This window comes from Haliaeetus leucocephalus, unplaced genomic scaffold, assembly GCF_000737465.1.
Source record: "Haliaeetus leucocephalus isolate CR32 unplaced genomic scaffold, Haliaeetus_leucocephalus-4.0 Scaffold763, whole genome shotgun sequence".
NCBI classification, from domain to species: Eukaryota; Metazoa; Chordata; class Aves; order Accipitriformes; family Accipitridae; genus Haliaeetus; species Haliaeetus leucocephalus.
The window spans coordinates 1,554,027-1,580,011 of NW_010973199.1; the positions used below are offsets into that span (position 1 = coordinate 1,554,027).

Here is a 25,985-nt window from a genome sequence, read left to right on the forward strand (position 1 = left end):
GAGCCTGTATTTAATTGGCTTTCAGGTCCCAAGATGGATTTCCTCGCTATGGGATGTTGCACTACATCCTCTCTTCTCAGGAGTACTCTCATTTTTCAGAGCAAATGCCCACAAAAAGGGCATGATGTCAGGCATACCATCTGCAGGATGTGCTGTGCTCCTCCATTACCAACCGCAGACTGACGGACGCTGCTGCTCTCTCACCCCTGGAGGAAGCATTACAAACCCCTTTCAACACCCACCCCCCAATTTCAGTAAAGATCCTGTGACACTTGGTGGAAAAAAACAACATTGTATTTGATTTACAATTAACAGGATTTACAAATAATGACAAAGAAACAGATTAGCCATGAAATTAGGATGCCTTTGTTGATGAAGGAGTAGCTGGCAAAGCACCTTTATGTAGAAGTCATGTACCTCAGTCCTAAACAGTGTAAAATAACTTATAGCCCAGGCAGGTTCAGGAATGATTATACACAAATGGAAGAAGTTGAGTACAAAACAAACCAAAACCACTCTCCCAGCCTACTGGGCAGGAAACCGGTTCTGGTGAGGCTTTTGATTTTTGGAAACTGAAGGAAAGGCCCACTGACAAATACTAGGAAATTTTCAAAAAGGGGGGGGGGGAATATATCAACAAACAGTAAAAGTCACTGTGTGACAACCTACTGGGCAGGGAGAGCGGGCAGCAGACACTGCGCTAGCTTGCTGAGAATCAGCAGAGTCCGGGCGCTTGGCAGGACAATGAACGAAGGAGTACAGATGGCAGCGCTTCATTAAAATGCTACTTTACTGCCAAAAACTTGCGAGACAAAGAGGAATAAAGTTCTCTGATGTGCAATACAGCAATTTAAGAAGACGTACCTAACTTTTTGATTTGTACGGAGCTTAACTATATTGTAAACACACACTTTCTGACAAGTTATTTCAATTTTCTTTGCTATGGGTTATGGTGTGTATTCAATCAAATGCAGCATTCCAAGGCTCAAAACTGACTGAGTGGTTTTCAATAGACGGGTATATGATTTTTCCAATATCATACTAGTAATTTACATCACAAATACAATAAAAACAAGTGATGGTATTTCTAGGACAGTTCCAAGATTCAAATAAAAAATTATCAGAACCATTCTAAAATAAGATATTATACATAATCAAATCATGTTAAACAGCACACTCTCGGCAAGCAGCTAATTACAAGCATTTTGCTGGTCATGTTTTTCACACAAAGTCATTCAATAGCACATAAATATTTCTTTTTCTGATCTGCTTCTTTTTACAAAACCATTCATCAGATTCACAGAATTAGTACAAGTAAGGCACATTAGCATATATCATAAAACTCACAATAATAACAAAGAGTTGTAAAGTTTCAAGGACTAATTCCTTCTTTGCAGTGATTTCTGAACTGAATGAGACTTTATCAGTAGAACCCTCCTACACTGACATTACTCTTATTTCCGTCACAGCCAACTGTGGTGGGTGCAATACTGTGCATCACCATGGACATAAATAATTAAATTAAGAACCATGTGTGGTAGCAAATCCCATTTTCAGATCTTGCACAGAAATCAGACACATTGTTCACAATGTTCATTATGAGCATAGACCAAGTTTTAGAGCTATATGGAAGTCAATTTCCAGTTATCAAAATAAAAGGGGATATTGCATGTGTCTCCGAGTATGTTATTGTTTTCCTAGTACAAATATTGCTTAATGTAGAAAGGATGCTATAGTATTGAATTTACTTGCATAATGAATCCTAAATGCTGATGTCTCAGATTCTACTAAATTAAACGAACTATAGGTTTTCCTTCTTCCACCCCCCACCCTGCCCCCAACCAAAGGACTCTCCTTCCCACAGAAGATTCATTTACACACAACACAGCTTTTAATTAGAAGCATAATTTACAGTAAAAATTCTTTACATTACACCTCTGCTATCAAAAAAACATGAAATCTTTCATTTAAAGTTGTAATTATACATTAAAAAATAGAACACTATTTCCTTAACAGGAAGAATGAATTTGAACATCTTCAGATCAGATTTCTTTATTGCGGCTTTTGAGTCAAAGGTCAGTCACTTTATTCTCTAATGCAGCTGCTATCTGCTGTAAACGGAAGGCAAGCTGCATTTTTTGTGCAGCTGGGTCCTCTTCAAGTGCATTTATAATCTGGAAGAAATAAACATAGAATGTTTAGAAACGTTTAGCTTAAAATATATGACAGTTCCCGGACCAAGTGTTTGATACTACTTTGGTTGTAAAGAGTCTTTTGCATTTGATCTGTACCAAAGAGGAAGTCCATCTAGTAGGGCCCATGTTCTATTTTTACACAAAGGCAAAAAAAAAATATTGTCTCCATTACTTTATCTAAGTTGCTGTAATGTTTCCCTTTGCACTGGGATCCAAACAAATGAATAGGTAGTACTTTATCTTGTGAAATATTACATTCCAAGATGGAGTAGGCAGGGGGAAAAACATCTTTATAGCTATTTAAGAAACAATGCTTTTACTTACAGTATACCCTACAAGGCTTAAGGGTCATCTACCAGCAGTCATTAAGCCCCATTTCCATGAGCTTTGGTTATGAGAAGCTCCTGGGTGGTCCACACACAGGCATAAGGTAGGGCAACGCAAAGTCTCTTGTGTCTATAGGCAATACGATGAAGGAAACGGTCTGGCCACAGTGTCAGGGAGCTGCCAGCAGCTCCCCTTTGGCTCTGGCCAAGAAATGCCGAGGCTCTGGCCCAGCACCACGTAGCGTAGGAAGAAAAGAGCTCATCAGAGGAGCCCTTCAGCATCCCGCATGCAGCCTCTGCTGTACAGAATATATATAGGAAGGTATGACTCTTAAGACACAAGGGATTTGAAAACAAGAGCTAGAAAAGGTCAACTGTTATGAGAAGGCTTTTCTTCAAATAGAGTTTTTTAGGGCTTCTCAAGATCAAATATCAAAGGTTTCAAAAGGTTTTCATTTCCACCATCCTTTAGGGAAACTTTTCCACCAACTATTAGATTTCTCCATTAGAAGAATGTCTTACACGGCAAAACCGTTCCTTTTCTAGAACTGGCTTTATTAATAAAAGTCAGACACTGTAATCAAGCAGAAACCTTTAGCTCTGTTTAAATACTATATAAATCTGCAAGTACAAGAATTGGAGAAATAGAGTTTGCCTGTCACTACCTGTGCTTCTTACCAGTTCTTGCACATCATTGTCAATAGAGATTAATGCAGTCGGTATCAATCTAGCCCATAATTTCACTTTGAAGGGCTGGTATAGCATTTGAGTTTCAAACATTGGAGCAAATTTGTTTAGAAATAATTATTTTAATGGTTTTGTTTTTAAAGCGTGAAAACATTTTTACAAGACAGAGTTAATAAACACTTATTACAGTACTTAAATTTGGCCTAATTTAATTTGATATTGTTCCCTTAATTTAAACAATTACATCTTGCTGTAACTCCTCAAATCTGGACTAAATAATTCATTATTATCTCTGCTGGTGAATATATCCTTCATATAAATGTGGACAATTAGAATGTACCCACTTAGTCATTGTCAAGCCCTGCAGAGATGCAGAAGGTACCGCACATGCTGGGAACCACTGCGTCAGTAATAAAGACAAGGGCAGCTGCAAAATGTTCCAATTTATGCAAATTAAAACATTTTCACGGAAAATAAATAAGCTCGATTAATTTTACTGAATGGTTCTTGACAGATTATCTCCATAACTCTGAATTAGCAGCCTTTTCATCAGAGGCAACTTGTTGTTATACAGTGATATACGTGAAAGGCAGAGCTGCAGCTACGCACTGGGGTTTGCTGGCCTGCCACTGATGGAAGTCCCACAGACTGGTGACTCCACCTGCGCCTGCCACCAAACGTGAAACCGTGACTGGAAGCAGGGAGACAGGGGTGTGGAAGAACCTGGGCTTTACGGTTCATCTGTCACCCACGGTCCCTGAGTGTTTCTGTAAGAGGTCAGGCCACGGATACATTCAGGAAGGCGTTGACAGCCAGCTTGGTTAGCACTGGGGATGAGGGGCGAGGAAACCAACGCCATCGGGTTGGCCTGCATTCCTCTGGCCACTTCCCCTACCGACCCTTGTTGCAAGACTTCACAGGGTGATTTGATTTTCCCTGCTTACATCTGTTTAAAAGCTGCGACAGGCTGGCTGCTCCTGTGTAAAGCAGCTGCAGTGAAGCTGAGGATGAGACTCACTGCCTTTAGTGCTAAATATAAGTGAAAACACGAACTGTGCTGAGGTGCAAGACAAACTGAAGAGAGCTCACATGTGCTGTACTCCTTTTTGATTCAGCATCTGTTCTTACTTGCTTTGATTTAATTCTGAGAGTTTTCTGGAGGCATTCATTTCCATGGAAACCTTTGAATAAAAGTTTTCTTCTCTCTTTTTGTTTTCAGATTAGGTTTAGAGAGCCATACCCACAGCCCAGCTACACTGGGATATTCTTTATCCCCCTTTCCACGGGGGGGTGAAGAACCTAAGAAACATTTTGGACTGAATCTGTGAGGCTCCTTTTGAATCAGGCTATATTCAACAGTTACTCTACTTTGGTTTACCTTGGGCAGGCACTTCATTTGGCACAGCAAAACAGGGACGGTAGCATGCATAGAAGTTTGAAGTGCATCTTAACTAATAAAAAAGGCACGGTCCCATTCCTACTAGCAAAACAAGTTTAATAGATTGTTCCTAACAAAAAAACACTGGCTTGAAACCTGATATAGCTGTGACAACTACTTTTTGCTCAGTGACATTCCTTAGGAATTCTTAGGAATTAGGACAGTAGAACTGAAGAGAAATGATTTTTATATCTATTTCTCTTTCAGATCTTGTTAAATTATCAGTACCAAAACCAGATAGTTCATAATGAAATTGTTCATTTATAAGAACACAACCTTGACCAGTGTAACTGCCAAGCAAGGTGTATAACTGCAAAGTTAGAGCTTTCTGTTCAGCATTGTTTTTACCTGATTATCCAGGGAATTCCAATTGTTGTTCCTTTAGACTGATGTTAGCCTTCATAACTTTTTTATCATTGATATTAAAAAATGAAAACAAAAGCTGCAACTTACCTCATCATAGTATTTGTTAGTATACTGGTAGAGTTGGTGTAGAGCCACAAGCGTATTTAAGGAATCAGTATGTGCCTGTTAAACAAACAAGTGGGCAGAAAACATGTCAAAATATGATCACAGACAGCTGAAAGTTATGCACAACCATTGGATACAGTATACAAGATTTCCAAATGCAAGCTCTGCATCCTGTAACTTTTGTTAAATGACAGTTGGGGCAGAAAAAAGGGGTGAGAAAAGTTTTGTGTGGTGATTTTTAGATCAAGGCTTTCCCGCTGGTGTTCTTCCAGCCTGCCTACAACTCTAACACTGGAGCTGGAAAATGTTTTGAACTCTGAACGTCCAATCACAGACTACAGCTCAAACATCTGTTAACAACATGGGTATGTATAACTAAAGCATTTACTCAGTACAACCTACGTATTGTTGAGATATTAAGCATTGGTTCTGTCACTGTCATGACTGTTTGAAATCCTTTCTCCAGCTCTTTTTAATTCTTTAAAATTATTCACACCTCACTACAGCAAAGGTGTAACTCATCAAGATCATGAGCACATATATGTTTGGAAAAAGCCATCTGAATCATGAAGATGGAAAGAGGAGAGAGAGACAGAAAGAAAAAGGACTTTAAATGAAGCAGGAAATAACCCTTCCATTACCTCTTCCTCCCTCTACCCCTGACATTTAAATTATTTAGTGAATGTGCTCTACCTGTCTAAACAGATGTTTCTCATTCAAACGTATAGGATTCAAGTCTCTAGTTATGCCTATAGTCTTTTAAGTTAGGTAAGAAAATGAAGAATTGCAAAATATTGCTACTTCCATCTTTCCTTGCTCTAGAAAAGTCACTTCTAGACCTGGTCAAAATTTGCAGTGTTCCATCGCTCCTTCCATATACGTTTTTATCATAATTTATAATGTAAATAGAAAGGATCAACATATTCTGCTGATATTAAAACATTCTATTGAATTTACTTTTAATCACCAAACATTTTCATTTTATATACATTTCAATTTGTGTAATAAATAAAGTGAACTGGAAAATGAAATGTGACTGCAGATGAGTTTTGTAGTGAATGACTGAAAATAGAAATGCTCTCATGAGGAAGTTGATCTGCAAAATGTTAGGTCCTAAGGGCACTGAAATAAACAAACCACAAAAAATTCCCCAAACATCCTCCTTACACTAGAACTCTTCAACTAAATTAAGCAACTAAGCAAACCAGCCAGTAAGTACACTGTCTCTTTGCTCAGGCTAACCAACATCATTTAAGACTGGTGAGGGCCTCTCCTGGTTTTCCAAGTTAAATCGAGTGCTTCGAAGGCATGAGCCTGCTCTAGCTCAGCTGAGCTGCAGAGTGGACAGGCTTTTTCAAGACTGAAGCAGGTTTTGTAGTGTCTTTGCTCCACCAGTCTCCAACCAGAGTCCTCAGCTAGCAACCACCCCCCTCTGCTCTTCTCCGTGAGAGGTAACCCCCAATAATCTATAATGCAAAAAGTGCCACTCAGCGAGCACATGGTGAGCTTCTCACATGCAGTGTAAAGCAGAAGTATTGCCCTCATACAGACAGCTCTAAAATAGGACACACTGAATGTATGTGCCTCCTCTTTCATTTCTGGAATCTAATTTTTGCTATGGTAGCACTCTGAATTCAGTCATTACTTGTTATCAGTATGATCAATGCTAAAAATCCTCTATATGCTGTGGAGACAAAACACAATTCAAGAGTGCTATAATTTTTCCACAACAGATGTGAAAAAATCCCAAGACTTTGCTCTGGCACCTACATCACTCTGATTAGTGATGATAACCATTCTTGGTTCCATTCAATAATCAACATTTCAAAGGGCTAAAAGGCATGACTAAACTAAACAGGAGTATTTCAGAGATTTATGAAACAACTCATTTGATGTTTGCACATACAACAGATCCACTTGTTGAGCTAGAAAGAGAAGACAAAGAAAAACAGTGCTATGCTTGGCTCCAATTTCAGGACAAGAAAATGGAATTTATTCTTACCCTAGAAATCTCTGCCAGATGGGTGTTCATGTCTTGGTCACTAACTGGCACCATCTGACGAATACCTTTGTAGTAACTGCAACAGATGAAAACAGACTTTCAATTAGGTGAAATACACTGTGGTTTTCTGGTAATTCTGTCTTTCAATTTTGCGATTATTTTAAACACGCTTCCTAATAATGCAGGAGATGCTCTACCACAACAAACCAATTAGTAATCCTACCTTCCAACAGTCATTAGTACCTTCACAACAGAGGCAAATCATACCTGATTGTACAAGGCCATACCACAGGAAAGAAATCTATTTATAATTGCAGCTGATGATTATTTTAGGTCTTCAAACTTTTGAAGTCATCAGCTAGCAAAAGTTTTGCCCTGAGGCAGATCTTCCATGGTATTCAAAGAACTGCCAATTAGTAAATGAATAAAGTCAGAGATGGAATAGAAAAAATGTGTCTGTGAAAATGTTTTCAGGATTTGATCTCTACTGAGTTATGGAAGTGCAGCATTGTTTAGACAGATCGTGTGAGTAACAACCACCACTGCAGAAAACAGCATCATATTTTCTCCTGAATAAATCTATCCATCTGTCTGCACAGACATGAACACGCACTGGGTCATAATGGTGCTCCATGTCAACTCTCTCAATGCCACCACCAAGGGAACATTTTAACATTCATATGTAAAATTTTTAACATTTGACAGTTAACTTTGACTACCTCAGCATTCGCTTTTCCTCTTACACAGGCTTAAAGCCCTAACAACTCCAAATAAGCATGAAAAGTGTCTATACTTACTCTTCCACCATTTTCTTATAGTTAGAGATTTCTTTTGCGTAAAGTAATTTATTACTCGGAGAATCCTGAAAAATTTATAATAGAGAGAAACTTGGTTGATTTATGAACACCTCTGGGAAGCAAAAGAAAGTCAGGAACTTAAGATCAAGCCTTTATATTCACATGGGCTTTACAGATACTAACGTTTGGATGCTTATTAACATTGGTGGGATTATTTGTCCTAAAAGGATGAAGTTTCCACACAGCATTACTGTTGAGTTTTACAAATACATCCAATGCAAGATCATACTAAATGATTGATGGACATGAAATAATCAGTTCTTAAACTTGCTTTTTACAAAAGCAGTTGCTATTTTCTCCTTTTTATAAATATCAGTTGGCAGACTACACAGTAACACAGACATGTTCACCAACCTGTTAAGTGGTGAAGTGCTAACTTCATTATAAAACTAAAAAGAAACTATCAAGGCTGTATCTCCTCAGAGAATGGGTATTGTCTATGAGGATGCCCTTTGTCTTGTCAGGCATGAGCATAGTCAGGATGTAGAATGCAAATCACTTACTCTGCTTAATTTGTGCTCTGTTCTTGTGCAAGCATCCATGAAAGTCTGTGCAATGACTGACAAGGAAGCATCCACTACTTCGTGAACATGAACATCAAAGATGAAATGGGGATTTTTCAGTATGTTTACCCAGAATCTAAGAGGCAGGCTGCAAAGCAAGGAAAAAGATAAAAAATCCTTTTCACACAATAAATGTTCTACAACAAGCAAATCACATGAAATTAAGTACGGGTTTCTCATTTTGATCTCCTCACAACAGTGAAGCTTAATTTTATATTTCAACATTTATACAAGCTATCTGTTGTCTGGTTTCCATGTCTGAAAATCAAGCCTTTACATCTCTCACAGAAAAACTCATACAAGAAGAATCTCAAGTGCCCAAAATAGCAAGAGAAGATGTCTGTGTTGTTAGAGAAACTACCTGACTGGTATTTTGTTAGATTTTGTGCTTTGACAGGTAAATCTAGTCCCATTTTCCTCTCGCTTTCCTCTTTTCTGAGGAGAGACAAAAAGTAAAGTGGTAAATCTGCCAATGACAACCCCATAGGTAGGCTGGCTTTATTTTTGCAGCTTCTAGGCTTACAGGGAATCCTTTTGATCACATAAACAAATTATCTCAATTAAAATGATTCTGAGAATTATAAATGAAATTTACTTTGATTTGTTGTATGAGTGCCAGTACATACCTGGGAATTACACTCTTCGTTTCTCTGCAATACAAGTATTACTCTGTTCATACCGTACCTGTTTGTTTTCCAGATGTGAATGGTATCTTCATCCTTGATGTCATGTTTTTCTGCTTGCTCATCAAGAAAGTCAAAGAAGTATTTCACAGCTGGTGGCACCACATGGTTTGAGTTGAGCACGCTATGAAAGAAGTTATCTACGAACTGCTGAAGTGTACCCTAAAAGCAAATTTAAAAAAATCTATTACATTTGTGTTACAGGCTGAACTTGGTGCCGTCCTAGAATCTTTTATTCCTATTGACACTAACAGCCCATAATCCATTTGCAGTCAGTGATGGCCTTCATCCCGAGTGCTAAGGGTACCGGGTGACAAAAAAACAAGCAACTTCTTAGTGCAGTGACCTTGCAAACTGCCAACACAGTAAAGACCTTCTAGAGAACAATTTTATGTTCCAGCCTGAAAGGTTGTGACTTTACCAGCTATTCTATGGTTTGCACAGAAAGGTGTGCTTTCTGCTTGACAGAAGAAGCAGGTTGATGCTGACAATGAAGAGAAACTGGCTGCTAAGTATAAAATTTTTAAATACATTTACACTTCAGGGTCATTGTACACATAAAATAATTGTTAGCCATTTCTTAATGGTTTTGCAGTTTCCCACCTCCGGTTTCCTCTGACTCCAGAGCACCATGCAATTTTTAGAAAGAGACTGAGAGGAAAAAGTACCAGTGAGCATTTGACTTTTTGTTTAAGAGCAAGCACTTTAGTCTCATTAGACACCCAGTCTGGCCCAGCTCCATGAGCTCCACCGAGCCCAAGGAGTGAAGTGTCCCAGGAGGACTGTGTGCTTGGTTGGATTCCTGTATCTGCCTGGACCTCAGAGACTGTCCCCTTGTTTTAGAGATGACCCCGTTGAGGCCACATGCAGTTTGTCCCCACTCAGCTGATTGGCCCTATGGACACATTTGAAGGGCTGCATCCTTCCTCTCACCACCACTCCTGCTGCCAGCCTCAGAACAGGGCAGGGACCAAGAAGGCAAGAAGGCCTAAGCCACTCTGCTGTCAGCAAGGACACATTGACAGTCCTTGGGTTGTAGGGGTAGCTGTGGTCCAGCCGTAACACCTCACCAGCTCTGTATGAGTGTGTAAAGCTCCAGACTAGTAATAATCTGTAAACTGGCTATTGGGAATAGAAAAGCGGCAGCTGCAAAGGAGTTACTAACAGAAAAGAGGGATGTAAACTTCTTGCTGGCTCTCTGTCCTGAGTCTATGTCATCTATGCACAGACTTCCCTTCACATCTACTTTCACATTTGGACAAGTGGCCTTAGCTGGAGCCAGACCACTCTCATTTTCATGAGGAGCCTGGCTTTAGGGTCATTAAACATATTATTCTAAATTCTTTCTGCAAGGAGGAATGCTTTGCAAAATTATTTTGCTTGTGATCCATTCTGCAGTATAAGCACTAAAAATACTCTAAAGGGACTATTATTACTGGAAAACATTTTTATTTTTCTAGGTTATACTGCAGCATTGGCCACACATAAGAACAGGGAAATATAAGGCTCTGTAGCAGTTTATAAAGCATCTAGTTCAAAAGAAAACCAAACAAAATATTATCTAAAGAGGTAACACGGAGAAGAATATCCATCTTTGTCTTGCAAGAAAAAAATCCTTATTTAACGAACACACAATTGTGGTTCCCAGCTTTGATTGGGAGTTATACTTTATCTCTTTCCCAGTAATGATCCTCAGGGCATATTAATCACTTGAGGCCCTGAACACCAGTTGTATGTACATGACACATATTCAAAATTGCAGCCAAACACATGACTAATAGTTGCACCATTTTCTTCATTTGTACCTCAAAATCTATAGAAGTAAGGTGTAACCATGGCACATCTGAGCCCTACCTTCACAGAAAGAAGTCTGGTCAGGTAGATTTCTGTAATAGCTTTGGTCCTCTCTTTTTCCTTCACGCTGCCCCGCTTCGATTTACCTTCATCTATTTCATCTACTGGCCGGACTAGATGCCAGACCTTATTTTCATCTTCCAGGAGTGCATGCCCTAGAAACAGTAATCACAATAATTACAAAAACCAACCCACACCCACAACAGCAACACAAAAATAACCATATACATAAGTACATGTAAGATCTTTGTTCCCTATCCTTAACAAACCTGCCCTCTTGCCAAGAAGATCTAGATTATTCCGTTCCTGTCCAACATATACAACTCAAGTACTAAATGTTCAATAATACATGAGATGAAAAAGCTTGCTTTTGTCAAAAGCAAAGGGAGAGGAAGGAATCACACAATAAGGAAACTCCTGTTGGGTCATGTAAGCACAGTATGTGTATTTTTTGAGGTCCACACACTGAAGTACTCCACCCCTCTGTGAATTCTCAGAGACTTGATCAAGTTATGGAAACTCAGCTAGGTCTGACCCAACAGCCACTGCAGAAAGAGCAATTGTAACCTACTCCAGGTACAAGGCAAGATATTGTAGCAGCTCTGGTGAATTTGGCAGTGGTGATATAAGACTTTATGGTCTCAACCTTTTTTCTACGTACCACCATCATCATTTACATTTTTACCCTAACTGCTGAGTTCAAAGTATGGTACATCAGTTGAAACCTGCCTTTATCAGCATTTGACCAGCACCACTTGACTTTGTAGCTGAAAGGAAGAAAAATGCATCCCTTTGCTGAGAGGACGTGAACTCCAGCAGACAGAGATAATGACTGCTGCAAATTCATAATCCATGTAATAAGATTTTAAAAAATTTGTTTGTCAGTATTCATAGCTTAAATCAGAGAAGGAGACACACATCAAGTCTGTTAGCATATAGCAGAAACAGGAGTAAGCACCTGGATGCTAATGACAGCTCATCTGATTACAATGCCTCACTATGCTGTCCATGGCTTGGTCATGCATACGGTCCCTGAGCTTAGTTCAATGATCATGCAGTGAAATAAAGGGAGTCTTGCATTTCAGCATCAACATGAACGTCCAGACAAACTCTAAGCTTGAGAATCTTTTGCTACAAACAGTTCTAAAAGAGATGATACAATTGTTTTAACTTGCAATTAATATCCCTTGAAAAAACATTCGGTGTCACAAACCTGGTTTCAAATCTCCTGGTTTTACTTGTTCTTCCTTTAATTTCTGAATTTTTATATCTACTTGGCATAGTCCCTAAAACCAATGGCACTTTTCCAGTGGAAGTTACTGAATCAGTGCATTTAAAATCATTGACGTCTTAAAAATGTGAAAGTTATTTTTCCCATAAAAATTGTGATTCAGCCCTATTGCACAAATTATTTTGCATTACTGGTAAGTTTTATGCTTTAATATATGTATCTAACATAACTGAATCCCAGTTGCAGCAGAAAATATCAGTCTCTAATTGCATGAATTTTGTCCTTTCAAATTTTTGGCCATAGTAGTTTATTAACTCAGTTCTTCAACAGCTACCTTAAATTTACCAGTGTGAATGCATATTCAATATTTTACATCACAGGGGAAAATAACATTTACGTGTAATCTGACCAAGCTAACACTTCTGCTTGAATCTACTTTATATATCCTTATGAAAAGCATTAGCTATGCAGTTTTTTGGGGCCTTTACTTCTTTTTAACCAGGTAGGGAAAAAACCATAAATCCCACATTAAATCACGTTGTCCTTTCAGAGTCCTCAATTTGACTTGGAAGTTCATGTGAATGAAGCAAGCAAGAAATAAAAGCTATCACTTTATTTTGAAGCAGCTGCGATTTCACAATCGATACCATTCATAGCAATCATCTGCCAGTACAGTAAGAACTGCTGCTGGGCCCAAAGTCTGGAATTTCTTTTGCAATGCCTGTTATTTACTTTTCTAAATTAATAGATCAAATCACGCAGTTAGAGCAGAAACTATTTTCCAGCCTTATGTCAGTCGCTTGGTACACTTCTGCTTCCTCCTTTGATTCAAAGGAATTTATGCTTTCTTTGCCCTCCTGATGGTATATGGCCCAGTTTAACTTTGGAAAGAAAAGAAACAACCAAAGGCGTTTCCACTGAGATTACTGGCCTCTATGTGCAGCTTAATTTGGCCCGAGTTTGTTTAGCAACAACAGAATTGGCTACTAGTGAAATACTAGTTATTTCATAGGGAATTAGGCACTAAGAGGCTACAGCTCAACCAAATGAACTTCTGCAACACAAAGTTCCCACTTCATTGCTAAAAAAAGCAGGAAGAAAGAGGAAGAGAAATTCAGAACATGGGGCAACAAAACATGTCAGCAGTATGGTTGCTAAGAGAAAATAACATTCCTGTGAGGTAATATTTTTCCCAAGGAAAAGTAGGAGGTGAAGAAAATAAAAGATAGGGGAAAACACCTCCTTCTTCATTGTGGTAGCCACATTATACGTCAAGCTGTAAGCGGGGAGAAGACTGCGCCCACTGGGTCAAATGCTTCCCCCCGAACTCTTTGTCTTGGCCCTTGGGCATTCTTTGGCCAATACAAAATAACGCTGCAGGGTAGGGGTGTTAATGTCAAATAATGACTGCACTGACTGATCATAGTGATATGAACCATGATGTAAATGTGATGGAGGCAAGTGAGATGGTGACAGGCAACGCAGCCCCCTTCCCCTTGCATGGCCTGCAGCAAATTAGCTTCCTTCCAGTCTCCTCCCTGCCTGCAAATACACTGCTCCATGGAGGTGAAGGAAGGGCTGCCCTACAGTATTTCTGATCTGCAACCCTCTGTCTATTTTTAATCAGAATTAAGAAAGAAAAAAAAAGCCCAGAGAAAATCCCCAGAATAACAGAGCATGTTGTTTTGGCTTACAGTTCAGTACAGAAATACTAGCATGAAATCATTGAAACCATTCTCCATCTTCATACAAATTAGTAATTGCATTTATTATCTCCAGAAGCAAAAGATGCTGCATTTAATTTGTCACAACCTCCAGCTTCTAGTGTCTTCCTGCTAGAAGCTGTGAATCAAAAGCAGCATGGAAGCAATGCCAGGTTTTAGAGCAACATCTCTGAACATGGTTTTACATTTTCGTTCTGTGCAAAGCCCAGTACTTTGGCAGACAGTCAATGGCTTCAGCTGACACTTCTCAATGCAAAAGGTGCAAGTTAATGAGAGGCTCTGAATAAAAGGAAAACCACTTCGTCACAAGCCTCATTCATAGAGCCAGGATAGGATTTGTGTCTATTCCAACCCTGTAAATCCCTGTGTCATATAAATGTGTGTGTGTGGGAGGGGGAAGCCTCTGATCCTTTCCTCTCCCTTTTATACACATAGCATCTCACAAATCACTGTCACTGCAGGCTCTCGCTTTGCACTGTCTTTGTAACATTTTATAGCTTTCCAAAAGAACAAGTTGGCACCAGATACCTCTAAGGACCCTTTGGCACTAAAGAAAATGGGCTAGTCTGGCATGAAATGCTGTCTTCCCAAATTTGTACACTACCATGGTGCAAGACAGGGTGTGGAGAAGAAACATGGTGGAAGTTGTCTTAATTCCATACTTTGGGATCTGAATTCTCTCTGCAGAGAAAATTTCTTTCGTGTACAAGAGCCTTCATGTGACAGCACTGTCCCCAGAAGTCTGCTTTTCCTTCACTATTTAGAATTTATTATGGCACATGTATAACTAAGGAGTTCATCTTGGAGTACAGAGCATGTATGTTCAAAGAGCTTCATCATACTGAATCATAGCTAAAGATATAATTGTAGAGAAGGAGAAAAGAAAAAAAAACCCAACCCAACAAAAAAAGAAAATGTCACAGTCTGGTCCTCTACTGCCTGCCACAAGGGTAGTGAGGAGGGGAGAATGAAGACTGGGAGCCCAGAATGGGTGACTGAACATGGCTCTGTGTTAAGAAAGCAAAGCAAAGCAAGCTAAGGACACCAGCAGGCTCCATCCACAGTCCACTCCACTACTTCAGAGTGGAGGCAACTACTGCCTCAACAGTTATCTCAGCAAACAGTGCAACCAAACTGAACAGGGACTAGGAATCAGCTCCTTGCCTGGCTGCACTTCACTGCCTTCTGTATTAAACTGGATGGCTTTTTAAGTTAACATGCTGGGTTGGCACCTGCTGTGACAGAGTAGTCACCACTTGGCCAACTATGGCAGGCAATTGCAGTAAAGGGGTTAGAAGATAGCAGCAAAGAGGTAGCCATGACCATTAGAAGACCCTTCACGGATGCTGGAAAAAGTCTCAACAGAAAGCATCCAGGAGGGCAGAGTAAAAAGTAAATGGCAAGTAATTCTGCCTGTCCTAATTTCCTGGCCAACACTAAACACAGATGAAATGGAAGTCTGCACATTTTTGTTAAATAGTGATATATGTCAGACCTATGAGCTGACACCCATCTTCTTGAAAAAAGTACATTTCTGGCATATTATTTCCAATCTGTTTGACTGTCCAGCCCTTGAAACCTATTAAATCCACACCAGTAAATCTGTTTAAGGGAATGAAACTATTTGGTGAAGCAACGGCTTTTGCAATCAGTGCTAGACAGAAAAGTATATCAAATGAGTTTATAGCAGGAAGAATGATCTCAACAATTATCATTCCCTAAATCTAACTTCTAACCTGTGTAAAATAGCTGAATATAAGGATAAAAAAAAAAAAAAAGAGAAACTGAACATCTGATACGTAAAGGAAACACAAGTGACAAAGAACATAAATTTACAAATAAATATTTCCATAAAAATCTGAGTACATTTTAGGTTGTAATGGATGTTGTGTCTCAAGAGGTTTTGAGATAAAGGAAATTGCTCTGGACAGAATACTAACATGTAGAAGTAAAAGCTTTAAAAGATGGGTTGCAAGCTAACAGGTTGTTTTCCATGTTGAGATGTCCAGCATACTGTAGCAGACAGCAGTACAAGAATTATGCAACAGCTGCATTAGTAATGTGAAAGAGAGGAAACATTATAAGGAAATTCTTGATACTAACTTAGAGTGGATTGCAAACCTCAAAAAGAACAAAGGAATTGTGGAAAACACTGCATCTAAAGACATAACATGTATGGAATGAATGAAGCCAATTAACAAACCCTGGAAAAACCAAGCTAGCATAGCTGGTGAAACATCAGAGGGAGGGAGACACAAAATATGAACATGCAGAGATGAGTTTGCAAGGTAACATAGTTGTAAGAAATGCAATAATTACATCAGATCCATTATTTCACAGAGGGGAGCTCATCTCTACTGTGGTTCATCTAGAACACTGCATTCAATTTTCAGTCTAGTAAGAAGTGGAAGAGATCTGGAGCAGAAAGTAAGTGAAGAAGGAAGGAGAAAAAGAGATAAAGCTTTGGAAAGATGGAACATACAGTTTGACTACAGATGTAGTGGGATTAAGAAACAAAATATGCAAGGAAATGTTTGCTGAGAGTGCTTTCTATTAAGCTGGGGTATGGACTCACAGCTATTATGGCTAAAGCCCCATTATTTAATGCTTTTATAATGAGGACAAAGAAAACCACTGCAAGTGTACAGTAGGTAACACACAACAAATAAGCCCTATATAGTCTGGTGGGGAATATCTAGCTCCACAGACATGCTTGATAAACAAGATAAAGACAGCATTGTCACCCTCTCTGTGTGGGTTTTGACTTCTAGTCATTTTGGGAGGTAGGGAAGCCACAAGATACTTACTTTCCCCTGGAACATCTTGCTGATTATCCTCCGGCTGCTGGGAAATTCCCATTTTTGATAAGATGAGCGTGGCACCATCTCGGACCTTTGAAAATACAAACACAGGGATGTTATTCAAAAGAATTATGAACCTCTTTCTTAAAACCTAAACTGTGGTTTCTGTAATCTTTTGCAGGGAATCTAGACCTATGATTAATGCTGCCCTTCAAAGCTTCTTGGGCAACGGGCTCTGCAATTTAGAACACAGTCCCTCCCCCTCCCTTAATAAGAGATCCCAGTAGCACCTCCTCTGAGATTACTGAAAATGCTAGAAGCATCTCCAAGACTTAAGTGGTTCCTCAACCTGGTGTGGGCACCTGTTGTACAAAAATGGGGTTTATCATGAAGAATCGGACCTGTCTGTTTTCTGAGGGAAAACTAACTTCTATCTTTCCTAATCAGGGTATCTGTTGTTAGAATGCAATAAATAGCATACAAAGGGAAGATAAGTGGATTGCAAGTGCTTGGTAGAGTGCATAGTATGAAACCTAAAACAGAAGCATAGTACGAAACCTAAAACAGACGGTACAAAAACGTCAACATCTGCTCTCCTGACTGGGCTGTTGAACAAACCAGACCAACCCAAAATCTATTTAGCAGCAGAGCAAGGACAAAGACAATTCTCAGGGGTAGGAAGTGGTAGAGAAAAGAATAGATGACTACGAGACCTAGCAAAAGGAGCTTGTGAATGTTCAAAGGGGAATGTGGATTTGGACACTGCAATGATGAGGAAACCAAAGTGCTGGCATTTAGGTAGTGTGTTTTTGGTAAGATGTTTAGGCAATATGTCTAGACCTAGCCTTTCATGCTCCCAAACTTTTACTGCCTAGACCCAGAGCTAGGGTTTTTTTTGATTCTTTATGTAGCACAGAAGTTTCTCTAAAAACAAATAAAGATTTTATTTATTACTAGAGAACAGTTAACAGATGCGAACAACTGCTCTGAAACACCTCCTTACATTATAATGCATTAGTGTGTTGATACGTTTCCATCTGCCATCTCTTTGGGATGTTAAATCCAAGTCTGAGAGGATCTGTGCAGTAGAACCTGGACGCCACTCTAAGGGGTAATTAAAATGAGAAAAAACAGTTTTTAACCATGGGCAAAAATAACTACTCCAAGAATGTTTCAGTTTAGACGACCCACTGACGCATTGTGGAACATTAAAAGAAGTAATTTGGCACATGCCACGATGTGCGTTTTTTATTGCTTAATAGTTTGGTCTTTATTACAGAAGTTTGCACGAGCTATTCCCTAACCGTGCACATGACTTCTGATTACTTTCCATAGAAAGTTAAATTCCTTTGCTTAGAATACTACAAATATATATAATAAGAACTGCTATCAGTCCAGAACAGAGTAGGACGTTATATGGAATAAAAAAGGCATTTTTAGGGAATTTACTAGGATTTTCTGAAGAGCAAGAATTGCATCCTCTACTTTCAGATTAAGGCAGTAATGAAGATATTGCAAAATTATTAATTGAGCTTTTATTATGTGATTATTAGGCCTTTTAAGTTATGTCAACTTCTTTTTTTCCTCCAAGAAGAGAACAGTAGTTTTGAAAGCCTTCAAGGAGGATGATTTTCAGAGTCTGGGTGGCTCATCATCTCCTACAAGTGCAGCTCCTCTAAGTTATAATTCTTTTGAGTAACCACCTTAAAGGCAAGTCAAAATCAGTACCAGTTTCTGAAATTGCATCATTACTTCTCCATCAGCTAATTGTCCATGCTGTCATTATCACATTAATTAGTACCTGAGATTGACTCTGTCAGACATGGAATACATTTGTGCTAACAGTGATTAACAGGCTTTTTGCACACTAATGACAGTATACCGAAACTTTAAGAGTCAGGAAAAAGAACTCTGTAAGAAAGCACTAAATTTTAATGCATATTAAGATTGTTGCAAAATGCTTTATTTTTGCATCCAGCTGAACACAAATTCAAATTTTTTTTTTTTTAAACCCAAAAAATTGCTTTTATAGACATTTTGGGGGAAAATACAAAATCACACAACATCATTCACCTGCTCAATATAGTATCACAAGTAGGTACCTACCAAGAACTACACTCTCAGCTTTTGGCCACTGAGAACATGGCAGATTTCGATAGACTTGGTCTATTATCTTTTCCTTTACTTGTGATATAGTATCACAGTTCAGCACTTTCACAGGTATGGAATCGGTTCCTCCATCTTGTACATATACATTTACTGTCTGTAAAAAAAAGAAAGTACATGGTTATTAACACAAATCATCTCTGAATTACCTCTGAATCTGCTTTTCTGGGTGATTTAAATGCAAACAATATCTAAAATTCACTGTGCAATGATTATTGCACAGCAGCACATATTTGCAATGGGAGTATGGATTATTTGAGGGATCCTTTGCTGTTATGCAGCCAACCAGCTATCATAAATTCCAGCTATTTCCTCCCATGATGACAAAACAGAAAAGATGCAGAATAGATTTACTCATGTCTAATAAGCTACTATTATTGAGTCTTGGGAATTTATTAGAGACACACAAGAACAAAACAGCTGAACCACTGCCAAGTTACATGCTTCTCATATAACCTGTTAACCTGGAACATAGAAAAGCAAAAGTAAAGCAGTGCCCAAACTTAACGAGTTCCCAATAATCATTTGAGCTGCACTTTGCTGAACTCCTAGAATATTGTGTGCTTTTGCCTTCCTTTACGCTGTCTTCATGGTTGTGGTTTTACTTCTCAAGTTGAGCGGACTAGGTCTGTACATATGGTGATTTAATATGGCTCAGCTGATGAGCAGTGACTTGTTCAGCTCCCGTAACTTTACCTCCTGTGACCAGCTGTTCATTAGATACATATAAATACACACGTACGTGCACACACATATATATGTAGATATAAAAGCCATTTATATCTTTGGTGTTTGAAGACTTCATTTGCTGCTTACTGTCGTCACAATAACTCTAATAGCTCCAGGAAATATACCTAGGTAGTTTATGCTAGTTCTAAAATATTACTGTTTTCTGATAGTATTGACATGTGGTTTTTTAATGTTAAAGAGAATTTCTTGAAAGCCTGTAATTTGCTAAATCTAGAGTGATTTTTTTAAAAGTAGCTTCACTATATAAGTGTCAGTTTTAATACAGACAAAAGCAAATGAGAAAATGATGGCCAGGAAACTTCCCCAGAAGGAAAAAAGCCACCAAATCCAAATGAAAAGCCTCTTTCTTTCACTAGCTGAATCAGTACAACAGCTCAGAGCTCTCGCGGATCTTTTGCCAGTCAGGTAGCTTTGGAGGCCAGGCACATCTGAAGCATTGCAGCTCTCGGATACATAAGGTCCTGCCAACCATAATGCCTGAATTTATCATCTCAAACCTCTGAAATAAACTTGCACGGCTGGTATTTTTAAACAGTGAAGAAAAGCTGCGCCATACGGCAGTCAAATTAAACATGATTGCACTGTCCCTTGACAGAACTCTCAAACTAATCATGAGATTTCACCTTCCTTTTCCTATTAGCTTTATGGTAATTAGACATGATTTTGCTGCTGGTTCAGTATGCAGCATGTCAGTGTAACCAGTGATGCAAAACAGATTCATCTTTTAAATAAGAACAATTAGAGAGCAGACAACTGCTCTATACCATACTTTCCCACCGTGTCTCACTTTCAGGCAGAAGTGAACCAATTAACCCATGCTTTAACCTACCCTGGTGCTCAAATGCTCCCTAACTGTTCACAGTTACGACAACAATGTCATCATCATGCCAAAGATCCCAATAATTTATAGCAATAGTAACGCCCTTCACAATCTTTCATCATACATATATATACACACATATATCTCATCATCTTCTATGCATGCACACACATAAAATCTTTGTTTGATGGGAAATCTGAAAATCTGGACCAAATATTGCTACTGTACAATGTTAAAATGTTTAATATCTAGCTAGTATGCTTGTTGTGCCCACATCTGATTGCATACACAAATTTTCTGCTTTCAACTGCATTCATTTAGCTTAATTGCAGGCATTGGCTTTTTTTGTGAAAAGAAACAGACTGAATAAAGAATTATTGCCATTAAGTCTTACACAATGTACATTGCAAGTAAATTTTGTTCTCCATGCACAAGAGGAAATATAATGAGCATTTCCAGTCAGTGTGGTTTCTATGGGTGCCACTTTCAGCTCAGATATGAAGATAACAATTCAACTAATGTCCAAAATATCAATTGAACTTAAAATATTTCTTCTTGCCCAGCAAACCCTTTTCCTCCAGGCAGTCTAGGTCACAGTCTGGTGATTCTGTGAGTGAAAGTCCTACAGCAATCTCCTCACATCAGCCCTCCCATCAGCATCCCTTCAGAATATACAAAATGGTCATTTTTTTAAACCAGGACTTAATAAAGCTTTTTATTAAGTTTCCCTTTCCACACTGCAGATATGTCACTGCATCTTTCTCAGTTGGAGACAACCACAAATGATTCCTAGCATGTCAATAAAAAGAGAAATCAGAGAGGGAAAAAAAAGTCCTGTGTTGGTCTTTGAAGGACAGTCTATGCATCTTTGGTATTCATTACACTGTATCCTGAAGAAAGCCAGCAAGACTGTGAGAAAGAGTAAAACTGGAATTTATGCTCCCTAAACAGCTAAAGAGTGGGCTGCTTCAGTTTTTTAAAAAGACAGTGAATCCGTGTGCTGGAGTCTGGTTGAAAAAGTGGTGGAAATTTGTGGCAGTGAACGGAATTAAGTCAAAGCAGAATTCATAATAGAAGAGAGCTGGACCATGGCACTGGTGGTCAGATTCAGGGGTTGGTGGAGCTCAGATGGGGAATTCCTGCAGCAGGGATGTCCACTACATCTCACTTGAAGCATCTAACATGAGTCTCCAGAACTGCCTGTAGAGGCAGCTTCCCCTCATCACTGTAGGGAATTATTTCCTTAGGTGGAAATAAACCCGTTTCAATGCTGGTTGGGCTGCCTGTGTTCAGAAGAGTTTGACTCACACAGGAACAAGTACAGAAATAGGTTCATAAAGTGTTTTGGAGATTGCAGAGCCATCTCACAGGACTACAGAGGAGCTCATCCTGGTATACTAATAAAATTATCTCTAAAATGACCTTTGATACGCTGATGAGCAGCAATCACAAGGGAGAAAGACAACTGAAGTTCAAGCATAATGTTAGTGCAAGAACTCTGCAAAAATCAATTGCCAGTTAATTTAGATGGGAAAAGGGAAGGAGCCGAACACCCCGACCACTGTTCAGACAGACTTTGAAAATTATGAAGGGGATTTACTGAAGTGGATTCCACAGTGGCAGGACTTGGATTTAATGCTTAGAAGATACTTTATAATTCTATTTTCCTGCTTGGAGACTTGCTTTGGTCAAACTATCGACAGCCCTGCCCATGACCAGAATTTCTATGCAGATCACAGTAGTCCAGAAAAGTATGTACAGACTTAACACTACAGGACTTAATTTTAAAAGAAAAAATGATTTTATAATATATTAATCATGCTTGACTTACCAACTGTGTGTACTCTACATCATCTCCCAGTAAGCCTGTGTCATTCAATGTATACTTGGCTTTCTTTAGTACAGCATCCACTGGGCCTTTTTCTACCTGGTGTTTGATAGCCTTGAACAATTTATAAAGAGGCTCCCCAGCATTGTCCTGTTTAAAGGAAAGGAAATGAAATAAAGCAAAACCAAACTATATACTCAGCGCAGTATGTTTAAGTATTATTGATAAAACCCACAGGCAACAGACTTCAACTCTTACCTTGAGGTACTGATATAAACAAATAGACATCCAGTTAGACAACATTCTCTCAACAACCGTTTCAGATCTGAAAAAGAAACCAACCCTGAGTATGGTAAGGGTACTTAATAACAAAGTTTTAAAGAAAAAGATTGCTTGCCTGAAATATAATATTTTTACATGCTTAACTGCATGCACTCTCCTAATGCAATGATTTCCCTATAGAGTCTTGAGAGCATGTACTTGCTTTAGGATAAGTGCTTTGTATTGCTCATCATGCCCGAGTACCTTCAGCTCATTACTGAAAAGCACACATCCTTTATGCAAAATCTTAAATTGGGTCTATGCTGTAAGAGCTAAAAAATTAACCCAGTTGTGCAGTTACCAGGAAATAACCTACAGATTACAAAGCTACAACATACACAGAGCAAGGTCTTTTGTAATTTATTTGGGATAACAACAGGGTTAAAAACACTAGAGCAAGCCCTCACTGAATGCACAAAGCAAGCTGATTATGTGTGCTCATTATGGAGATGATGTGTGGTATAAATGCTAGATCATTTGGAATAAAATTAGATTAAAAAGTAAATTAAATGTTCAGTATTGTATTTTGAGGGTAGACGTTTCAGTAATCTTGATGCAGATTCTGCACTACAGTACTTGAATAAGGAAATCTGTTGCCAGCCGTCCTGCCTCTGCCTTCCACAGCTGTTCCTGGAGAGCTTGTCTTCCTAATATGCTTGGGCTAGGCTATTTCTGACTTTCATAGATAGTTGGCATTTTAATGCAGTCACATTGCAAAAGAAATACATTTACAGAAAAACAGAGAACTACAGAAAATATGACTATGACATTCATTCAAACCTTCTTAGCATCAGCTTTGGGTTTTTGGCCACAACATACTGCTCCATCAGTTCTAAGAACAGCGTCCTCATGATGTCAGTATAGTATTCTAGTTTTCCATGTAAAGCAACTGTCAGTAAAGATGCAAAATACACTTTAGCTCGAGCAGAGAACTCCCTTTGGTTTTCCAGCGTGTGAATAAACTGAAACGAAAAACAAATGTAAAATCAAGTCAGATGACAAGTTTCTGAAGAACTTCAACACTTGCCTGCACTAAGAAGACAAGTAGTATTATTTTAATACTAATCTTCTAAGCACAGAATGGAAAAGTTTTCAGAAGTTTGAAAAAAACTACTTATAAGAAAACATTGCCTATAATTTGTTATTAGATACACACATGGTGTACTGGACTAACCCAAGGAATGCTTATATACTTTAACTGAAGCCTTACCTAAAAGAATACTTCAATTAAATGAAAAAAGGTGCTCTGTGACAATTTTTAAAAAGAGAAAATCAACTCCCCTCTCCTCCAAATTCCCAGTCCTTTCACATCAAATTACAAAGACACTAATCTAAGTACACCTGGGAATGTGCTCTCATCTGCCATAAACTGTAATGCTACCATTAACTAGCTCAGCACTGGAGCCTCATTTAAGAAAGGAGAAAAAGTTAGAAGCCTAAATCTATACTTAGGTGTCTGACAATCAGCCTCAGTTTTTGAGAGTGAGCAATTAGAATTCTCTTCAGAGCTGCTGTGAGCACTCATCAGTCTTGATGAATAGGCCACTTGAGGAGCCTCTGCCTCTCTGGGACAGAGATCCAGCAGATGGCTGCCCGCAGGTGACTCCCATGATGAGCGAGGAGGGAATCGGCATTCTCCGATCACGTTTCTTAAAAGGCTAAAACAAACTTTTAACAGCAGTTTTTATGCCAGATTGGGTAATATCTGTTTTCCTACAGCCACTGCAATATTGACTAACTCCATACTATGTGACCAGGCACAGAAATATTATCTCGTCTCTCCGACCCACCACGAAGCTCTGGCTGTGATGTGAACCACATATCTGCAGTGGTTACTGTGGAACCAGAACTGTATGAAAATCACTTATTTGTAATAATTTTGGTTCATACCTGTCTTGCACACACAGGTATGCCTAGCTAACAGACAGGTGAATCTACTTCAGTACTCACATTAATGAGAAATGATTTGCTATTGAGGAGGTTGGAGAACTGGTTCAAAGCCTGCTCCACAGTCTGCCGCCTGGCCTCGGGAATATCCAGCTTCCCTGTAATCATCACGTCTTTCTCTCCATCTTTGGAGGGCAAGAAGAAGACTCTGTCCGTGTAGGTTTTGTAGTCCAGTACTGGAATTCCAGCTTCATTGATATCGTTTGTCTGATCCTCCATCTCTATCATTAGATCTGAAATATGCAACACAGTTTAAAGGTTCATTTAAAAAAAGCCTGCAGCTTTTTTAGGCAACATGATCTCTTTGGGTGCCTGGTAATGGGGAAAAGCAACTCAACACCTCACATTTTCTCTTGCTGTTTTTACCAATTAACCTGTTAACTACGACCACAGCTAATCCTACAGTGACATGAGGATAACTGCCTTTAGCATGGATAGTTTCCTTGTTGTTGCCTATCCAAAAATGGGCCTTAATGGACATCTGGGTGAGTTCATGTACATGAATGGAGTATTGTAGCACAGAGCCAAAAAAAAAGACACTGCAATATTATTTTCTTGTTGTTTTTGGTTTTTTTTTTCCCAATGCACATTCTATTCCCTCTGATTCTAGCTAGTAATAAGAGTTCTTTTAAAAAACACATAGCAGTCAAGGAAAGAAAGGTTTAAAGTGTAAAGCACACTAATTTAATTGCAAGGGGATGCCAGGAAGGAAGAAAGTGAAATTGTTCATTGAAATTGATGGAAACATTTCTGTCGGACTCAAAAGCCCTGAAGTTCTTAAAAGGGACAACAATTAGGGAATCATCCTTTGGAGCAGCTATTCTAGCTGAAGGCTTTCCAATTACCCAATATTGCTGATTGACTAGAATACCATGTTAATTAATATAGTGAACTATTGTCTCAGCAATTTTATTGCTCTTGTTCATTCATTTTCCTCTTCGTTTTATAGCATTCAGCAAAGCTGAAGGAGAAAGCATCTTGTGGTTTCCAGCTTTGGGGTATTTGTACTTCCTCCCTAATGTCCCTTTCCTTGGCTATCTTTGGTCCCATGAATTTTAGACTGTCTGCACTTTGTGCTGTTGACATTACAGCTTCACAGTATGGATCCAGAATGTGTTTTGACTCCAGTGTTTCATTTTACTGTCAGCCAAGGTGGATGCAGTTTAGGAACTGGATTACTCTGTGGACGTGCATTCTACTTCCCCAGTGTTTGTGCTTGGTGGAGCAGAGAGGAAAACTTCAACCCAACAGGCAGCAGGAGTCTGTAGCCCCTACTAGGAATGTCAGCAAGAGAAAGGCAACTTCTTTCAGAAACAGGTAT

At 38.9% G+C, this 25,985-nt stretch overlaps 1 protein-coding gene across 1 annotated transcript in view; it reads right to left on the reverse strand.

Annotated features, from left to right (window-relative positions):
* Window positions 1-280: 280 nt before the first annotated feature.
* The window catches only part of PLXNB2 (plexin B2), an 84,207-nt gene continuing 58,502 nt past the window's right edge, over window positions 281-25,985 (reverse strand). The window contains exons 22-35 of the mRNA XM_010581286.1: window positions 24,668-24,897; window positions 23,498-23,679; window positions 22,655-22,721; window positions 22,400-22,546; window positions 18,939-19,095; window positions 17,836-17,936; window positions 16,839-16,923; window positions 11,077-11,231; window positions 9,224-9,384; window positions 8,480-8,627; window positions 7,917-7,981; window positions 7,120-7,195; window positions 5,100-5,174; window positions 281-2,174 (exon numbers count right to left, since the gene is read on the reverse strand). Coding sequence (XP_010579588.1) covers window positions 2,070-2,174; window positions 5,100-5,174; window positions 7,120-7,195; window positions 7,917-7,981; window positions 8,480-8,627; window positions 9,224-9,384; window positions 11,077-11,231; window positions 16,839-16,923; window positions 17,836-17,936; window positions 18,939-19,095; window positions 22,400-22,546; window positions 22,655-22,721; window positions 23,498-23,679; window positions 24,668-24,897 — 1,754 coding nt within the window. The 3' untranslated portion in view covers window positions 281-2,069. The remainder of the gene's footprint in view (window positions 2,175-5,099; window positions 5,175-7,119; window positions 7,196-7,916; window positions 7,982-8,479; window positions 8,628-9,223; window positions 9,385-11,076; window positions 11,232-16,838; window positions 16,924-17,835; window positions 17,937-18,938; window positions 19,096-22,399; window positions 22,547-22,654; window positions 22,722-23,497; window positions 23,680-24,667; window positions 24,898-25,985) is intronic.